Source organism: Eleginops maclovinus, chromosome 19, assembly GCF_036324505.1.
Source record: "Eleginops maclovinus isolate JMC-PN-2008 ecotype Puerto Natales chromosome 19, JC_Emac_rtc_rv5, whole genome shotgun sequence".
Lineage (NCBI taxonomy): Eukaryota > Metazoa > Chordata > Actinopteri > Perciformes > Eleginopidae > Eleginops > Eleginops maclovinus.
Window position 1 is genome coordinate 18,154,078 of NC_086367.1, and position 15,902 is coordinate 18,169,979.

The 15,902-nt window shown below is 43.5% G+C and overlaps 1 protein-coding gene across 1 annotated transcript in view; it reads left to right on the forward strand.

Annotated features, from left to right (window-relative positions):
• ppp2r3a (protein phosphatase 2, regulatory subunit B'', alpha) overlaps positions 1-15,902 on the forward strand; it is a 55,377-nt gene that overhangs the window by 16,925 nt on the left and 22,550 nt on the right. The window contains exon 2 of the mRNA XM_063909171.1: positions 11,056-14,576. Coding sequence (XP_063765241.1) covers positions 11,808-14,576 — 2,769 coding nt within the window. The 5' untranslated portion in view covers positions 11,056-11,807. The remainder of the gene's footprint in view (positions 1-11,055; positions 14,577-15,902) is intronic.

Below are 15,902 nucleotides of genomic sequence, written 5' to 3' on the forward strand. Positions count from 1 at the left end.
AGCACACACACACACACACTTTAGATACATGTACATGCGGCCTGCAGCTATATTTGGAAGCCGGAAAGAACGCGCTCTCCTTCCCTTGCTATGATTGCGTTGAATTTTTGAAGAGACTATCCCAGTTTCCAACCTGTTTGGACAGACACGATCTTTTAATTGTGTCTTATTAATCTCAGTTATTTTTTGTGCTGACACATTTTTTAATCTGCTTTCTTTATAGTTTTCTTCACACTCTCACTTTTTTGTTATCTTTCAACTGTTGCTTCCTGATTGCATTGAGAGCTTTCACACCGTTGTATTGATGCTGTATCATCAAAAAAAGCTTTCTGTATTTCTCCCAACTTCTATCTCTCATTTGCTCCTTGCTCAGGTTTCAAAAGGTATTCTGTAATCCATCTATGTTTGTAAAGTTAACTTCCATCTAGGTTCAGTTATCGGATTGGTTTGAAGCAGCTATTGGCCAACAACAGACCATACATTTTAGTATGACTCCATTCTCATGATACACATTTTTTCTGCTCATTTGCATGAATGCACACAAATTCCATGTATTTTCTATCCCAAACTTTGTGGCATGCCGGACAACAGAGCTGCTTCTTATTAGGAAAGTCTAGACCTGAACCCTGGGCTTATTGCTGCAGCGCCACAGCTACATGCTCGGCTAAACCCACATCCAAGCCGGAGCCTGTATGCACTTGGCAAACACTGAGGGTTTATGGGTAAGGGTATAAAAAAACTCTGCTGGCGTGCGCTGATGTCTCAAACAGATGAAATAAAATGTCAAGGGAAGAACGAGCAAAAGGAGGAGAGGAGATATGTCGATATTAATCTTTCAGGATCCTGAGGGGGGTGTAATTCACAGAGTGGATCAAACTTAAGAGGTGTTAATTAAGAAGGATGAGAGGAGAGGGAGCGTGTTCGGGAATAAAAGATTTGCAAATAAAGTAAAGGACAGGAGGGAAGATTTTTTTTTGGTTTCTCGTGGACAAAAAGCTGTGACCATGTCCCTGTCACTTTGGATCAGGGTGTGTGTGACACACTCGGAGACAGTGAGACATTTGTACCATGAGATAAAAAGGCAGGCGGACATTCGACCGTGAGCAGCGGCGGGGGTCACATGCACAAAGGCAACTCCAAGAATAGACTCCAAACACTGGGGAAGAAAATAACTTGGTAACAGTGAATGTGTGCGAGAGAGAGAGAGAGAGAGGCAGATTTGTGTTTATCGTGTGTTTGTACCATAGATTTTATTTAAAGTGTTAACGTGGCTTTTAAACGACCAGTCTTTTATGTCTTGCTTTCATCCCTAGCTGTAATGAATCCAATAAACCCTTTAACGTTATTTCAATCGTGAAGTTTTACTATTGATCCCACAAATTGTATCTAAGTTGAGGCTGTGTGAATCAACAAGGTTTAATAGGAGGAAGGGTGGAGAGTTGAGGGAGAGGTGAGGGGAGTCCAGTTTTATGATCTTGTTTGTACGTAGGGTTGTAAATACCCACCTAACAGGCTTAAAGTGACAGCTGCTCCTGCAGACTGTCATAGCTGGGTCTGCTGAGACAGTAAAACAGGGTTTTAAAACAGACCAAAAACATATCAAATATATATTTCATCTTCAAATTCAAAGCTCTGGTTGGATAACATCGGCCCCGACTTAATGGTTTTCAATAAAGACTTGAAAGCCACAGGGCCTCACATGTCAGTTTATGAATAGTCCCCATGTAAGAGAAATGCACGAACCAGACACTGAGTAGAGGTCCCCGAGGTAGATGAAAACCACTAACAGTATTAGATTGCTGTTGAGACCATTCAGACCAAAACTGCCATACCATCTTACTCACATCATGGAAATCCTGATGAGGGGTGGTCAGCAAAAAGCAGTGGTCTGAGGTGTGCAGAAATGCAGGTCTAAGCATTAAAGGCTTTGTAGAAATAATGTATCCGCCACATTTGATTATTTTATCAAGCGTATTGAAAGAAAATCCGGTTTGTGTTATGGTTTAACTATAAAACACTTCATCAATCAAGAACAAAAGCCCAATAATCCCAATTCCAAAAGCTCAATGGTGAGCATCTGCAGCTTCTATTATTTATTTATTCTTTTATATCATAACACATCTTCTCTTTTTGGCTCCGGTCTAGATGCAGTAAGCATATTTCTTCCTGTTTCAACAGACTAATGTCACACTGGGCAGAAGCCTTCTAACACGCTATAAATAGGTGTACACATATTTGGTTTTGTTTGCACTGATGTGTTAAGAAGTTTGTTTTAAGATGTAATTGTTTTACTTTCAATGTCTTTGTATGTGTTTGAACATTTTAGGACCATTTGTGTTGTCACTTATGTGCACACACTGTAGAAACTCATACAAGGCAGCAACTATGGTCGGACAAAACAAGCCTTTTAAAGATTCCGTTTGGCTTTTTCTGACTCTTGAATACAAAAATGTAATTCGTTACTTCTAAGTCGTTTCAACTCTCTTTTTACTAATTCTTTTTTCTCATGATTAAAACTTAAGAAATGTCCTTGCTGAAAGAATAAATTGATTGTGAGGAATCATCTGCAGCCGTCCATCAAAAGAGTCAATTATGTAACCATGTAGTCACTGTAGCATCAGAGGCTAAAACTTAGCTGTCCAAAATACAGTTTAAGGAAGAAAGATCATATTTCAAACTGAACTTAATTTCCAATCTTTAGGTATTGTTCTGCTTCATTTATATGTATACATATCAAAGGTTGTAGAAGGCAGTGGGAAATATCCAATAGTGTTAAAATGGCCGATGCTATTGCTAATAGTATTCCCATAATGTTTAGATAAGAGAAATAATCTAAATGAAAATGAAAGTCAGTCGCAGATCTAAATTGGATGCCGGCATTTATTTGCTCTGGCTAGGATGGACGTGATTGGTGGAGATTTTAAGGCTGCAGCGGGGATGACGAACAAGCCGTACCACAAAGTCCTGATTTAGATGTGGTTTGTGTGTGTGTGTGTGTGCATGACTGTGTGTGTGTGTGTGTGTGTGTGTGCATGCATGCGTTTTCTGTGTACTTGTGTGCATGGCGGCGAGATAAGGAAGGGTGAGTCAGTGGCGGTCCGGAACACGATGACTCTCCTCCCCTTCTCCGTGACGATGGGGCCATGGCGACAGGGGTTTGCGGTTAGAAACCCTAATCTGCTCCTCATATGACCCTCTGATGGACAGGGACAGCAGTCACCTCACACACACACACTTACACACACATACACACAGACAGCTCTTAGACTAGTTAGTCTAGCTTCGGCTCTCCAGTCTAAACATGCTCTTATATGGATTGTTGTTAAAATCTGGAGAACTCTACTCTTTCTTTCTTTATAAACACATATTACTGCTGCCTACATGTAACCGCCCAATAAGCACAAACATGTCAGAAGGACGATGTGTTTGGACGTTCAGGAGACTTTTTCCGGGAAGCAGAAATGACATGTTTTTTGTACGTCCTGTCGTGACATTGTATATACTGTGCGTCACCAAAGAGACGTCTGTAAGAAGCTACTTTTGGACGTCCAGACTACATTTACTGAGAGGCCAGACGTGTTTATGATGTGGACGCTGGACTATACGAATTCTATAAGACATCAATACTGCATGCTTTTTTTCCCATAGACATTTGAAATATCTTTCGTAAGGATAGCTTGGACTGACGAAAAAATCAACAGACAAAAAAAGTACCTAAAATATTTGCTTCAACTTCATCAACCTAAGTATATGGTTTAGCCTTAGATATGCCTTAGACATACTGCTATTTAAAAAGTATTTTATTGGAAAGCCGTCTGATTTTATCGCTCATGTATATTATTTATAATATTTTTGCTATGTAAAGATGAAGAGTAGGACACAAGGTTCCCATAACCAGGACAAATTGAGTCCTTGAAGGCTGCAGAAGTTGACCTCTTTTGCATGTTATTGGTTCACTCACCAAATGAGAAAGTCATTGGAAACTGTAAAGCAGGCAGTTGATGATATCTGTCATGACAGTGCCTGCTCCATCTCTTCCTCCTCTGTAGATAGTGATTCACCCACGGTAGTCTGTGTGTGTTTGCGTTTGTGTACAAACATTTATGCTGTCATTTCACAGCCACACCTGCTGCTCACTCGACACACATCAGCATACGTTTACACCTAACCGTCTGCACGATCCCTCAGCTGCTGATGGGAAGACCCGTCATCTTGTCAGTTTGTTCCTTATTTCCACGGTTGCTGCAGTTTAGTTTGACAAGTGTGTGACTCAGTTTGTGTATATTGCAATTTATTTCAACGCATGTTACTTTGAATGATGTTCGTGAGTATTGAAGCACTGAGGTATGTGAGGAATGTCTATTTCCAGAACGTTTTGGAAAAAGCCATTGAGCTCTGACCAGTAATGGGTCTGGTTCTGGCTCCATGTTGTCGAGTCTTGGTTAAACTTTCTTCCTTTTTGGGTTCTAAGTATGCCTGAAAACTCAACACTTCAATATGAATTGTGTTCAACCCTTTCTGTTGGTCATATGAGCTATTTTTGTCCTAATGATACATCTCCCCAGATAACTCTCTGCTCTTAAGCAAATTATATCTTAATAGAATTGCCTAATTTTATAGTTGGACTATCTTTAGAAAAGGGTTTTTTTTATTGTATGAATATAATGTATAACATATTATATGTCAACCTTATCTGTCCAAGTTCTGTGTCATTCTTAATTTGATCAGGGCTGTTTGACTATAACTCTGCTAACGTTTTCCGGTTGCTTGTTACTCTGTTCTGAAAGCAATAACGTAGGAACGCCTTGAGGGAATCTCTTAAAATTTCGAGCAAAGATCCACTTAGACTTGAGTATGAACTGCATGCGTTTTTGTAGTCAGATATCAAGGTCACCGTGATCTCACTAACACAGTCTTGGCCTCTTTATAAATAGTAAATAATTTGTGAGATAATAACAAGCTTATTTAATGATATGGATGTAAAGTGCAAATTGACCGGTTAGTTAAACCAAAAAGCAGTAATTCTAGTTGTGAGGTTGTCAGGTCGGATCGTGTATGTCATTCTGTGTTTTTACAGGGACTTGATTGTGGCTTACTCACACTGGAACATTTAATATCCCCGTGTACAATATTAAGTATTTAGGAATCCGAATCTGTGGGTTTTCCTTGCCAGGTTTTGACAGGTTAGAAGAAGACATGGAATACAAAAGGTTAATTGCAGTGCATGTGCAGTACCATTTCAAAAGACGATTGGGATCAGGAGAAAAAACTGATTTGGAAATCCTCAACAGAACAGGTTTATTTGAGCGTGCACTGAAAAAAACCCACTGATCTGTGACTGATCTGTTGAAATGAACTCTTATGAATTTAAATAGCAATGAAGTTCTCATTTATCTCACATTTATTACTCTGATTTGGCTCATTAGTTTCGAGCTCACCGCTCAGAGATCAGAAATGATTTCTTTCTACTTTATTTCCTCATCTTCAAATACGAAGGTATAAAATATGACTTTGTTTGCATATTTTAAAGTCCAGATCTACTTAGTTTTTTGGTGTGTGTGCGTAAAACTGTGTGGTTAGTTTGTTATTGGACGTTGGTTGCCTTTGGGTCTGTATTGTAGGTGGTAGCAGAAAAAACTGTTAACTGACTGAATCCAGGTCAGCTGTCATTGCACATTACATTAGATTCATGTGTGTGTCCTGCTGTCTCCTGTGCCAACATGTGTGTTTGTGTGGGCTTGTGTGTGTCAGATGTCTTGCATGTGTGTCTCTATGGGCATCAGCAGATGTTATTCACAGCTAAAAAACAAAATGTGTTTGAAAAAATTAAATAGCAGCAGTGTAAAGACTAGGTCATGGTGAGCTTCAGGCAAGGCAGGATGGACAGATGTGTGTGTGTGTGTGTGTGTGTGTGTGTGTGTGTGTGTGTGTGTGTGTGTGTGTGTGTGTGTGTGTGTGTGTGTGTGTGTGTGTGTGTGTGTATGTGTATGTGTATGTGTATGTGTGTGTGTGTGTGTGTGTGTGTGTGCTACAGGTTTGGATGATTTCAGAGGCCAGCTTTCATCATCATCTCATGTGGCCTAAAATGTTACATTTTTACAGCATGTTTGTTTGCCTTCTGCAGTGTGTGTGTGTGTGTGTGTGTGTGTGTGTGTGTGTGTGTGTGTGTGTGTGTGTGTGTGTGTGTGTGTGTGTGTGTGTGTGTGTGTGTGAGCCTTATAAGGTCAAGTTTTTATAACCAGGAAACATTTAAGGATAAGAGATGTGAGTCAGTGTTTTCCCCTCATCTGCTCAGAAGCACAAAAACATCCTCTTCTCTGCCCTCAACACCTTCCTAAGGGGATATACACTGTGTGTGTGTGTGTGTGTGTGTGTGTGTGTGTGTGTGTTTCCATGTGTCCAGTAGTCCTCGGTGTTCCTCTTTTGTTCCTAATGAGGTGGTGAGCTATTCACACACAGCCAACTTTCCTGAGAGATGTGAAGAGTGCAGGAGGAGCAGCTGGTAGCACTGGAGTTGTGGATCTGTGGCGGGGCACTCGTGCCATATCAGTGTAAAGTGCAACGAGTTAGAGGAGAGGAGGAAAGAATTAATAAAGCTAAGCAGGGAGGGATGTAATGGAGAGAGGAAGGGGTGTGAGAAATATTCAAAGGGGAAGAGATACACACAGCTGAAAAGCAGAGAGTGGAAGAAATGTTGACATTTGACAGAGAAAAGCATCATATCTTGACATTTTAAAAGCTGGTACAAGTTAGCTTTTAGCGTCCTACCATTACAGGCTAATCATCAAAATTGTTTGCCATAATTTAACACTACTAATTGTTTCAGCTCTAAATAGACGCCGGTTTGATATGACCTTCTCTAGGTTGTAGGAATATGACCCCCCCCCCACCCCAACAGTGATTTCACAAAACTGTCCTCATAGTTCTGGACCTGCCTGCATTCATCTCAGTCCTGTTCAGCCCCTGACTGCTGTTCTGACCTATAAAGCCCAGTGATATCACTCTGGGATGTTCTTTACCAAGCCTGCAGACGTGGTTTCATCACGAACAGCTGGTTGTGTGTGTGTGTGTGTGTGTGTGTGTGTGTGTGTGTGTGTGTCTCCAGAGTGCAGTGATTTGTGCGCTCAGCAGCCTGGGTCTCATCCAGACAAATACATTTGGCAGACATAATGACAGAGCCCCAAACTCTCTGTCAGACACACACAAACGCCCTCAGTGCTCTACATGTTCGGTCTTAAAGTTATTCTCTTTACATTTTGAAGACATTGTTCATCCATAGATGTACGGTTAGAAGTTATTTTATGCTTCCACTGTTTGTGAAATCTAAACAAACACATCTAATGTGTCTTACTTGAGGGCTTATGAACTCAGACTGCCATCCTTTGATCCCTTATATTGTCAGATATCTCCTCTGATTGAACTCCTGTCTGTGTTTTGGCCTGGTTTGGGTAGCAGCTCTCCTTTCATCTCTGTGACAGACCTGATGGAGCTTTCAACAATGCTGGTTTCTGATTTTCAAACTCTTCCCCTCAAGAAAGAATGATTCCCTCATGCATGTAGCACGGTCACAAGGCCTCCTTTTGTTTTAAAGGGGAGGATTCTAGGATTACAACCTCAAGTTTCTGGATTTATTGGTTGAGTCTGTTGGGCCACCAAAATTCATTGCCAGACAAATAATCTTTCTCCTGTTCTTTCCAAGTCAGACTTTCTCTGTAAGGGAAAATGATAATAATCGGGAAAGCGTGGCCCGGGCCTGACAAGGACAGAGGCGCTGTCGCACAGAGGATCGTTCCTTCTGTCTGCGCCTTTGTCTCTCTGCCAGAAAATGACACATAGGAAGATTGATGCACATCTGCTGAACCAACCCAGCAGTCAAGCCTGACTCTATTTCCAAGTGAATATGGTTGTATAGTTTGTGTGTGGAGGCAAACAGGCACGTAGAAATCAGAGTAAAATATGTGTGTGAGGATTACAGAGAGAAGACGTGGGTCAGGAATGCAGATCATTTGTTGAAATGTGTTAGGATCAAAGTGTGGGAGAGGGGAACAGAAAAACAGAAAGTATAAATGGATAGAGGAATGGATTTTTGTTGATGAAATGCTTTATATTTGATGACTGCAAAAACTTTCACAGAGTTTGCAGGAACTTTCTTAAAAGTATGGGTTTTGTTTTTACTACTGTTGTCACACATTAATACGGACAGAGCAACCAGTTTCTTTCATGGTTATTTTTTAGTATTTGCATGGCATTAAAAAGCTTTCGGTTCTCTCTGTATGATCTCAGTAGCAATACTACTGTTGTGCGTCAAGCTGTGTGTGTGTATGTTTACGGAGAGGGCTAGTTTAGACCTGCACTCTCCTTGGGGATGTGTTTGGGGTTCCTGTTTGAGCCTTCTTCTTCACAAAGCCACACTTCCCCTATTTGAGGCCCACCTGGCCTCCACACACACACACAACACACACACACACACACACACGCACAACAAAACAACATGACGTGGGCAAAGGCTTTTTTCGTGCACATTCGCCGATGTACACGCACACATGCTCTCAGATACTTTAAGTGGCCGGAGTGGAGGTTGTGACAGAAGTGGCCTCCGGTGATTTAGTGCTTCCTGGTGAAGGTCACATTGGAGGAAGGATTTTTAAAAAGGGAGGGAGGGGTGGAGGGGAAGGAGGCTAAGAAAGAGGGAGGAAGTAAGAGGATTGAGAGAGGGGAAAAGGTTGTAACAAATAATCTCAATGGGACTCACAGGGAACACAATCTGCCTCCTCCACTCTCTTCTTGTTCTGCCTTTGAATTCATTCAGACCGACAGCAATACAAGAAATAGAACGTGTAGGAAGCAAAGAATAAAGGGGACATAAATTGAAATATGGTGTCTTTTGAAAAGCCTCACACAAAGCTTATCTTCAATATGTTTTTGGCAGTGAAATCAAACATATTGCTACTCTGTTTGAGTTAATAAGCCATGACTTCTTAAAAAATAAACCCACGTGTTTCAAGTCTTAAGACATTTCAGCGTTGCGTTTTGGCTTGGTGACGTAAAACTGAAAGCTGATACCTCCACGCATTCTCGGCTAACTCGGCCATAAAATTCTGTCCAGAAAAAAAACCCATCCCTTAGCTGCCCTTAAATCATAGCAAGACTTGAAAACACACCAAAGAATGTGTGTTGTGTGTCCACTAGTGAATCATCTTTTTCTGTAATATGTGTCAGTAAGGCATGTGCAGTCATTCACGGGTGGGTGTATGCGTGTGCGTGTGTGTGGAGGTTGCTCAGTGTTATAAAAACCAGTGGAGTTTGTTTACATGCCCGGTATCACTTTGGGAAGCTGTCGTTTACCAAGATACACACGGATGTTAAGTGTGTGTACAGCATAGAGGAAGGAGTGTGAGTGGACGCATTTGTGTGCATGTGTGTGAGCGTTGAATATCCTTTAATAGTTTATTGCTAACTGTATGTCCAGATTTCAAAAGCAGCTTGCCAGGAAGTGTAATTTCCTGCTGTAGAGACTGATTCAGCAGCATCCAGCTGTTGTGTTTTTTGAGGAGAGAAAGCGAGAGGGGGGAGATGAGCTAACTGCCTGTTTTTTCCATACAACTCCTTAGTAGTTGTTTTTCCAGGTGCCACAGACCCCCTTCCCCACCTTACCAGCCACTCTACCACCATTCATTGTTCCCCCCCCTTTCCCCAGTTGCTCTTTTTCACACTTTTAAGTAGGAAACGCCGGCTCCATAATTCCCCCCAGAACCCACTAAAGATCATATGTCCGTCTAAGTTTAAGACTTATCTTTTAATGTTGTTCTTTCTTTCTGTGATTATTCTGAAAACCTTGCACAGCCTAGGTTTGCAGTTTTGAAGTTGTGTAAATTTTACTTTTCCGTTCTTTTTAATTATCTTTTTGTACTCAAATCTACTCGGTGAATAACTGACCCTGACAGTTGCTGTAAATACACAGTATGTTTGTATAGGTTAGAATAAGCCTGTGGTTACATTTCGTGTGTGGTTCTGGCTATTCTTTACCGCAGTATTGTACTTAATGTATGTCTTTGCAGTGAGTACAGGCATGCATGTGTAGGAGGGCAGAGCTCTGAGGAATGTGTCTGAGGGAGAAAAGGAAATAAGAAGTAAATCAAAAATAACTAGAAGTAATTGATTGAGGGGGAGAGAGAATTAAAAATAACATTAAATAAAGGATGTGATGGATACAAGGTCAATGTGTTTACCAATCAGACTTCCTGTCTGTGGCATGACACTTGTGTTTGTGTATTGACTGACCTCTTGTACTGTAGAAAGCCCTCCAACTAAAAGTTTAATTTAATAAAACGTGTGAACCCCACGCTAAAAAAGACCAAAGTCTAAATCATTTATCACTGTCTGCTAGCTTTAAATTGTTAAAATATTGAACTCTGAAACATCCACCGGAGGAGCAATTGCTTTAGGGAATGTTGCTCTTATTTGTGTTGAGAAAGTGTCTTTGTTTTTCTAGAATAAACCACAAGAGTACATATTTATTGACTATACAAACATATCATTTTCTCTGGAGAACAAGCAAAACAAACCAGTGATGGAACGCCACAGGTGTTTTTCTCCTGCCGACACACCTGCCTATCTTTTACTGAGTCATGATTAGTCAGCGTGGTCAGAGAAAAGTCTTTATAGTTCTGCTGTGACGAGAGAGGGAGTCACATCTTCTTTCCACTTCGCCTGTTTAACCTTCCACCCTTCCTCCTTTTGATCTGTATGTGTGTATTTGAGGTTGATGTGGCAGGAAGTTAGGTTCTGTTTTGCCGTTGTTTTGATGAATAAGCCCTTATAAGCCCTCTTATCAGCTGTCTTGTGGATGTTAGCTCGAGGGAGAGTGTGTTACAGATATCCAATTCTATAAGCACACCCGTCCATGACCTCATATGCACTCACATTCACAGTTACTCAGTTCTTGTTAACTGCTTTAATGATTGACTTTCTGTTTCTCTGTTTTCCTTTTCCCAATATTGCCCCCTCTCTCCTCCCTCTCCCTCTATCTCCCTCCCTCCCTCTGCTGACTTGCAGGTGGTGTCCTCCTGTCAGAAACACACACCCCCCCCTTCTGACACATGGCTGACAGCGGGAGACGGAAGGGGCGAGAGTGACTCCGGGACAGACAGAGATCCAGAAACACTCGCACAGAGCGAAAGAGGCAATTGGCCATCTGTGGTCAGTCCCCTGCTACTCTGCAGCTGTGTGGGACTCATCGAACGGTTCTCAGCGACCTCAGGACTTCAGACAGCAGAGAGTGAGATACAACTCATGCTCAGATGATGAGCCTCGGCTAGGGCAATGTTAAGGCCTCGCTGGCCCCGGATTAGGCCCCTGGGGCTGCTTCTTTGGAGGGGTGGCTGATACCCCAGCTGGATCTTCCGCTGTCGCCATCCTCTACAGCTGTCATTAGTGGCTAATGAGCTGCTGCTAGAGAGGAAACGGAGAAGGAGCCTGTGGAGAGAGGAGGTTCCATACAGCTGTTATTAAGAGGCCCAGAGCTCTCAGACAAGGAATTCTTCCCTTTTTCTTCCTCTGCAAGAAAGTGGAACCCTTTTAAAGCTCCTTGGATGTAATGATAAAGGGATATCGACTTTGGATGTTTTTTTCCTAGACATTTGCTTTGAAAATTATGCAGTTGAAAGATTTATTATTTTTCCAGCTTAACTTTTTTTAAACTCAACTGAGGGATTTAATCCATCCATTTTTTGGTTGCAGTAATTTTGCTTTAGTTTGACACTTGACATTATTTTGACCTTCATATGCCCTGAAGGACATTGGTCACCATGGCAGCAGCCTATCGAGTAGTAGTGAGCAGTGTGAGCTGCTACAACAGTGTGGTGGTGGACCGGCGCACTCACTCCCATGCCGTGCACTACTGCTCAGGGCCATGTGGGGCGCTGTCCCAGGGCCTGGACTGTTCTGTTGCTCACCACGGCACGTGTTCGGAGCTGCTTGTTGCGCCTGATGCTGCATACACTGACAACTCACTCATACACTCCCATAACATGATCACCCAACAACTTCCTCACCATGGTAAAATTACTGTCACCATGGATGCTAGTTATAATGGTGGTCTAGAGAGGGCGGACAGCAGTGGAAATTTGTCATTAGGGGAGGAGAGCCCCACATGGCGTGGTAAAAAGCCCTCCAGTGGCGGAGGATCCACTGGGAACCTGAGCTCCTCTGGAAGTCTGAAGGACATCACGGAAGAGGCCATCAATCTGGCCAGTGGTAGGGTCAAAGAGTTTTCGTTTGACAAGCTCCGCCTCTCTTCCTCCAGCCATGTCACCTTCCGGAAAGGTCGTAAAGTTCGTCCTGACTCTCTTAGTCGCCGCTCAACCGATCTGGAGATCATCTACGGACACTTCAGCTCAAATGTCACCACAAACGGGACTGCTCATGGCATGACAAATGGCTCGGGTACGTCCAATGATGAGAACCTGCCACCATTTGTGCCAGGGAAGGTAGCAAGCCTGGAGGAGACAAAGCTAAAGGGAAGCACAGCCACCTTGTCGTCCATTGCCAAAATGAGTGGCGGATCAACAGGCAGCTTATCAAGTTTTGGGTCTTTGGACCAAAGTCTGAACACAATGGCCTCACTGTACCGCAACACCCTGGGAGAGGAGAACCTGATTGCCCGTCTGCTGGAGAAAACACGAGCAGAGGCGGGCTCTGGAGCAGGCGGTGAGGATATCCGTGCCTGCCTTGATATCCTTCTCAAATGTTCTGAAGACTTAAAGAAATGCACCGACATCATCAAGCAGTGCATCAGACACAAAGCTGGTGATGGGCCAGAGGACGGAGAAGCCAGTCCGGACAGTGTATATCGGGCCGTGATGACCCGGCTCAGTTCTTATTTGAAGAGATTGCCTCTGGAGCTGGAGGGAATAGGACATTTGGGAGGCAGTGGGCAAGGGGGGCAGGGTACGCCTGGAGGAGGGCACAGTGATCTTGCTGAGCTGGTTAGCACTCTTCACTCCATTCAGCAGGGACCATACTCTCCAATATTTGGCAATGAGCAACCTCCTCGCTATGAGGATGTGGTGCTGTCACCTCCCATCCCAAAGACTGTTCCTCATTCTGCTTCCTCCTCATCTTCCTCTTTGTCTTCTTTAAAGTCCGACTCCATCCACACAAAAACAATCCAAAGTTCCCCGTCCAGACCCACTCCACTTACCAATGGACTACAACATCCACACCCTTCTTCCATCACACAACACACACTCTCTCCACCATCTATCACATGCTCTCCCGCCAGCTCCTCACCAACACGCTCTCCTTCTCCTCTTCGTACCTCCCCCACCCCACCGTACACACACACTCCTTCAGTATCCCCCATGGAGGCTCTTTATATCGAGGAGGAAGAAGCAGATGGGGCAAAGACACCAGAACAATTTCCAAATCAGACACACACTCCAACCAGAGGTATGAACGCTATGCAGAACAACAATGGGATGACATTGGGTCAACACATTCAAATGTCCCACCCACAAACTTTCCATAACTCTTCAAATACTTTATCGGCCAGCACTGGCTACAGCCCCGCTTGGCCTTCCTCTGTTTCCCCAACAGTCCCAGCAGTCTCACACAGGAATGATGACATTGACAAGCTGCTGATGGACTTGGAAAATCTGTCTCAGAGTATGAGCCACCCCAGAAACCCTGAGCCACCACTTCCAGCCAAAACTAGGAAGAGAGAAGGAGGCAAGGGTATCACTTCAGGTGAGGCCGTCACCAAACCTAAAATGGCTCAGTTCCAAGCCCAAAAGCCAGCCAGCCACTTAGCAATGAATGGCCCTACCTCCAGGACTCCCCAGTGCCCCAGTCCCCCTCAGGGAGATAACAGTGTAGCTGTGGTGGGAGAGGAGGAGGATGGGGCACTGCTACTGAGGATCCTGGAGAGCATTGAGAGTTTCGCCCAGGAGCTGGTGGATTCTGGGGCGGGGAGCACAGGGAGTGCTGAGAGGAAAAGTGGGAAAGAGCGGGAGGTGATGAGGCTCCTGCAGGGTACAATGGCCACCACTGCCAGAGTTGATACCCCTGTGGAAAGCACAAGCCCAACACCTGATCCCACTGCTCCATACATGCACACACATGCAGCTACAAAACTGCCAGCTGTACCGCCAAAACTCTCCCTGGCAAATGCACCCGTAGTTTCACCTGCACCGACACCTCTTATTGCAGTGTCTGAAGTTGTGTTCAATGCTCCATCCGAACCTGTACCTAAACCTATACCTGAAGCTGCCCCAAAACCTCTGCCTGCACCCATACCTGAGCCTATAACTGAGTCTACAGATGCAGTGACAGAAGACTCTACAAGAGCAGCTGATCCAACATCCCTCCCTGCCCCTGTAACGTCTGCATCTGCAAGCTTGCAGTCCTCGATGCATCTGGCTGAACCCTCACCTGTGGCAGCACCTGAAACTCCAGCTCCTGTTACCATCCCCACTGCAGTAGCCTCAAGAGAGGCTGATGTTGCTGTTGTTGACGCTGCTGCTGTGAGAGACACCGGGTCGACCCTCCTCATCCAGCAGACTCCAGAAGTGATAAGAGTAAGTGAAAGATACACCCTAAATTACATCTAATCACAAGTTTAATGACTTCCAGAGAGACCACTAGACATTTTGCGACTGTACAGTTTCACACTGTTAAAGCTGTATCAACAAACCACGCAAACCACTGAGCTTAGTGTGCACATTCAGTTAGTTCATTTAAAAAACCTCTAGGTAATGATAGGCAAAGGGATTCCAGGGATTTAGATCATGTCATCTCAGCGAAGTGCACATCTGAGACCTGAATTATTATTATTATTTCTGTCTGGCAGACAACAATTAGTCATAATTAAATCCTGGTTTCTGTCTGAAACAGTACCTCTCTGTTTTGTAGGAGGCAATGCCACTTGCTATTTGGAATAGGGTGCCACACAAATTGTCTCAGAGTGGATGTCTGCAAAGCCATTTCATTGATTTTGCAGAATATTTGCATGCTCAGCAGCTTTGATTCATAACAATGTTCAAGTATGTTTAATATACTGTATAAGTTGAGTGAGCTGATGACATAAATCATGAGTTAGGATCACCATTCACAGCAGCATGATCTAAATATGTCTTTAAATGTTTCTGTTGCCATGGTGCAAGAAGCACATAGAGAGGCAGATCTGAGAGTGAGTGCTGGGCATAGAAAGAGGGTTTAAACATCATTAAATTGAGAATAGAAATGAAAGCTTTGATTACGTCCAATACATTTGACACGTAACACCCATTCGAGGATTTTATCGCTTTGACACAACGGGGTTGATGCCACTATAATTGATGTGCCGTGATGAACAGTATTCAATAGCTGCGATGAAAACACTGATAGTTTTCCGATCTGGGATTTAATAAAAAGGCCGCCGCTCTGAATCATGGAACAGATCAGCTCATTGTGTAAGGAGTGGCTCTTTGTTGACTTTGCCTGGTTTCTAACTTGTGCTTTGAGCTGTGAATGTGTAAATGTGAGTGCTTGCGTGCAGGCATTTGTGTGTGTGTGTGTGTGTGTGTGTGTGTGTGTGTGTGTGTGTGTGTGTGTGTGTGTGTGTGTGTGTGTGTGTGTGTGTGTGTGTGTGTGTGTGTGTGTGTGTGTGTGTGTGTGTGTGTGTGTGTGTGTGTGTGTGTGTGTGTGTGTGTGTGTGTGTGTGTGTGTGTGTGTGTGTGTGTGTGTGTGGACTCTCCTTTCCACCCTGGAGAATATTTTAAGGTAATTTAGGGTTGTGCTAAAGAGTGAGAGAGGGTTAGGCAATTGGAGTATGTGTGTGTGTACACTGACGGGAATAAACTTAGAAAGGGGGGTTACCTCAGCTTGTTTCTGATGTGGGTGTTAAACAACACATTGTGGATTTA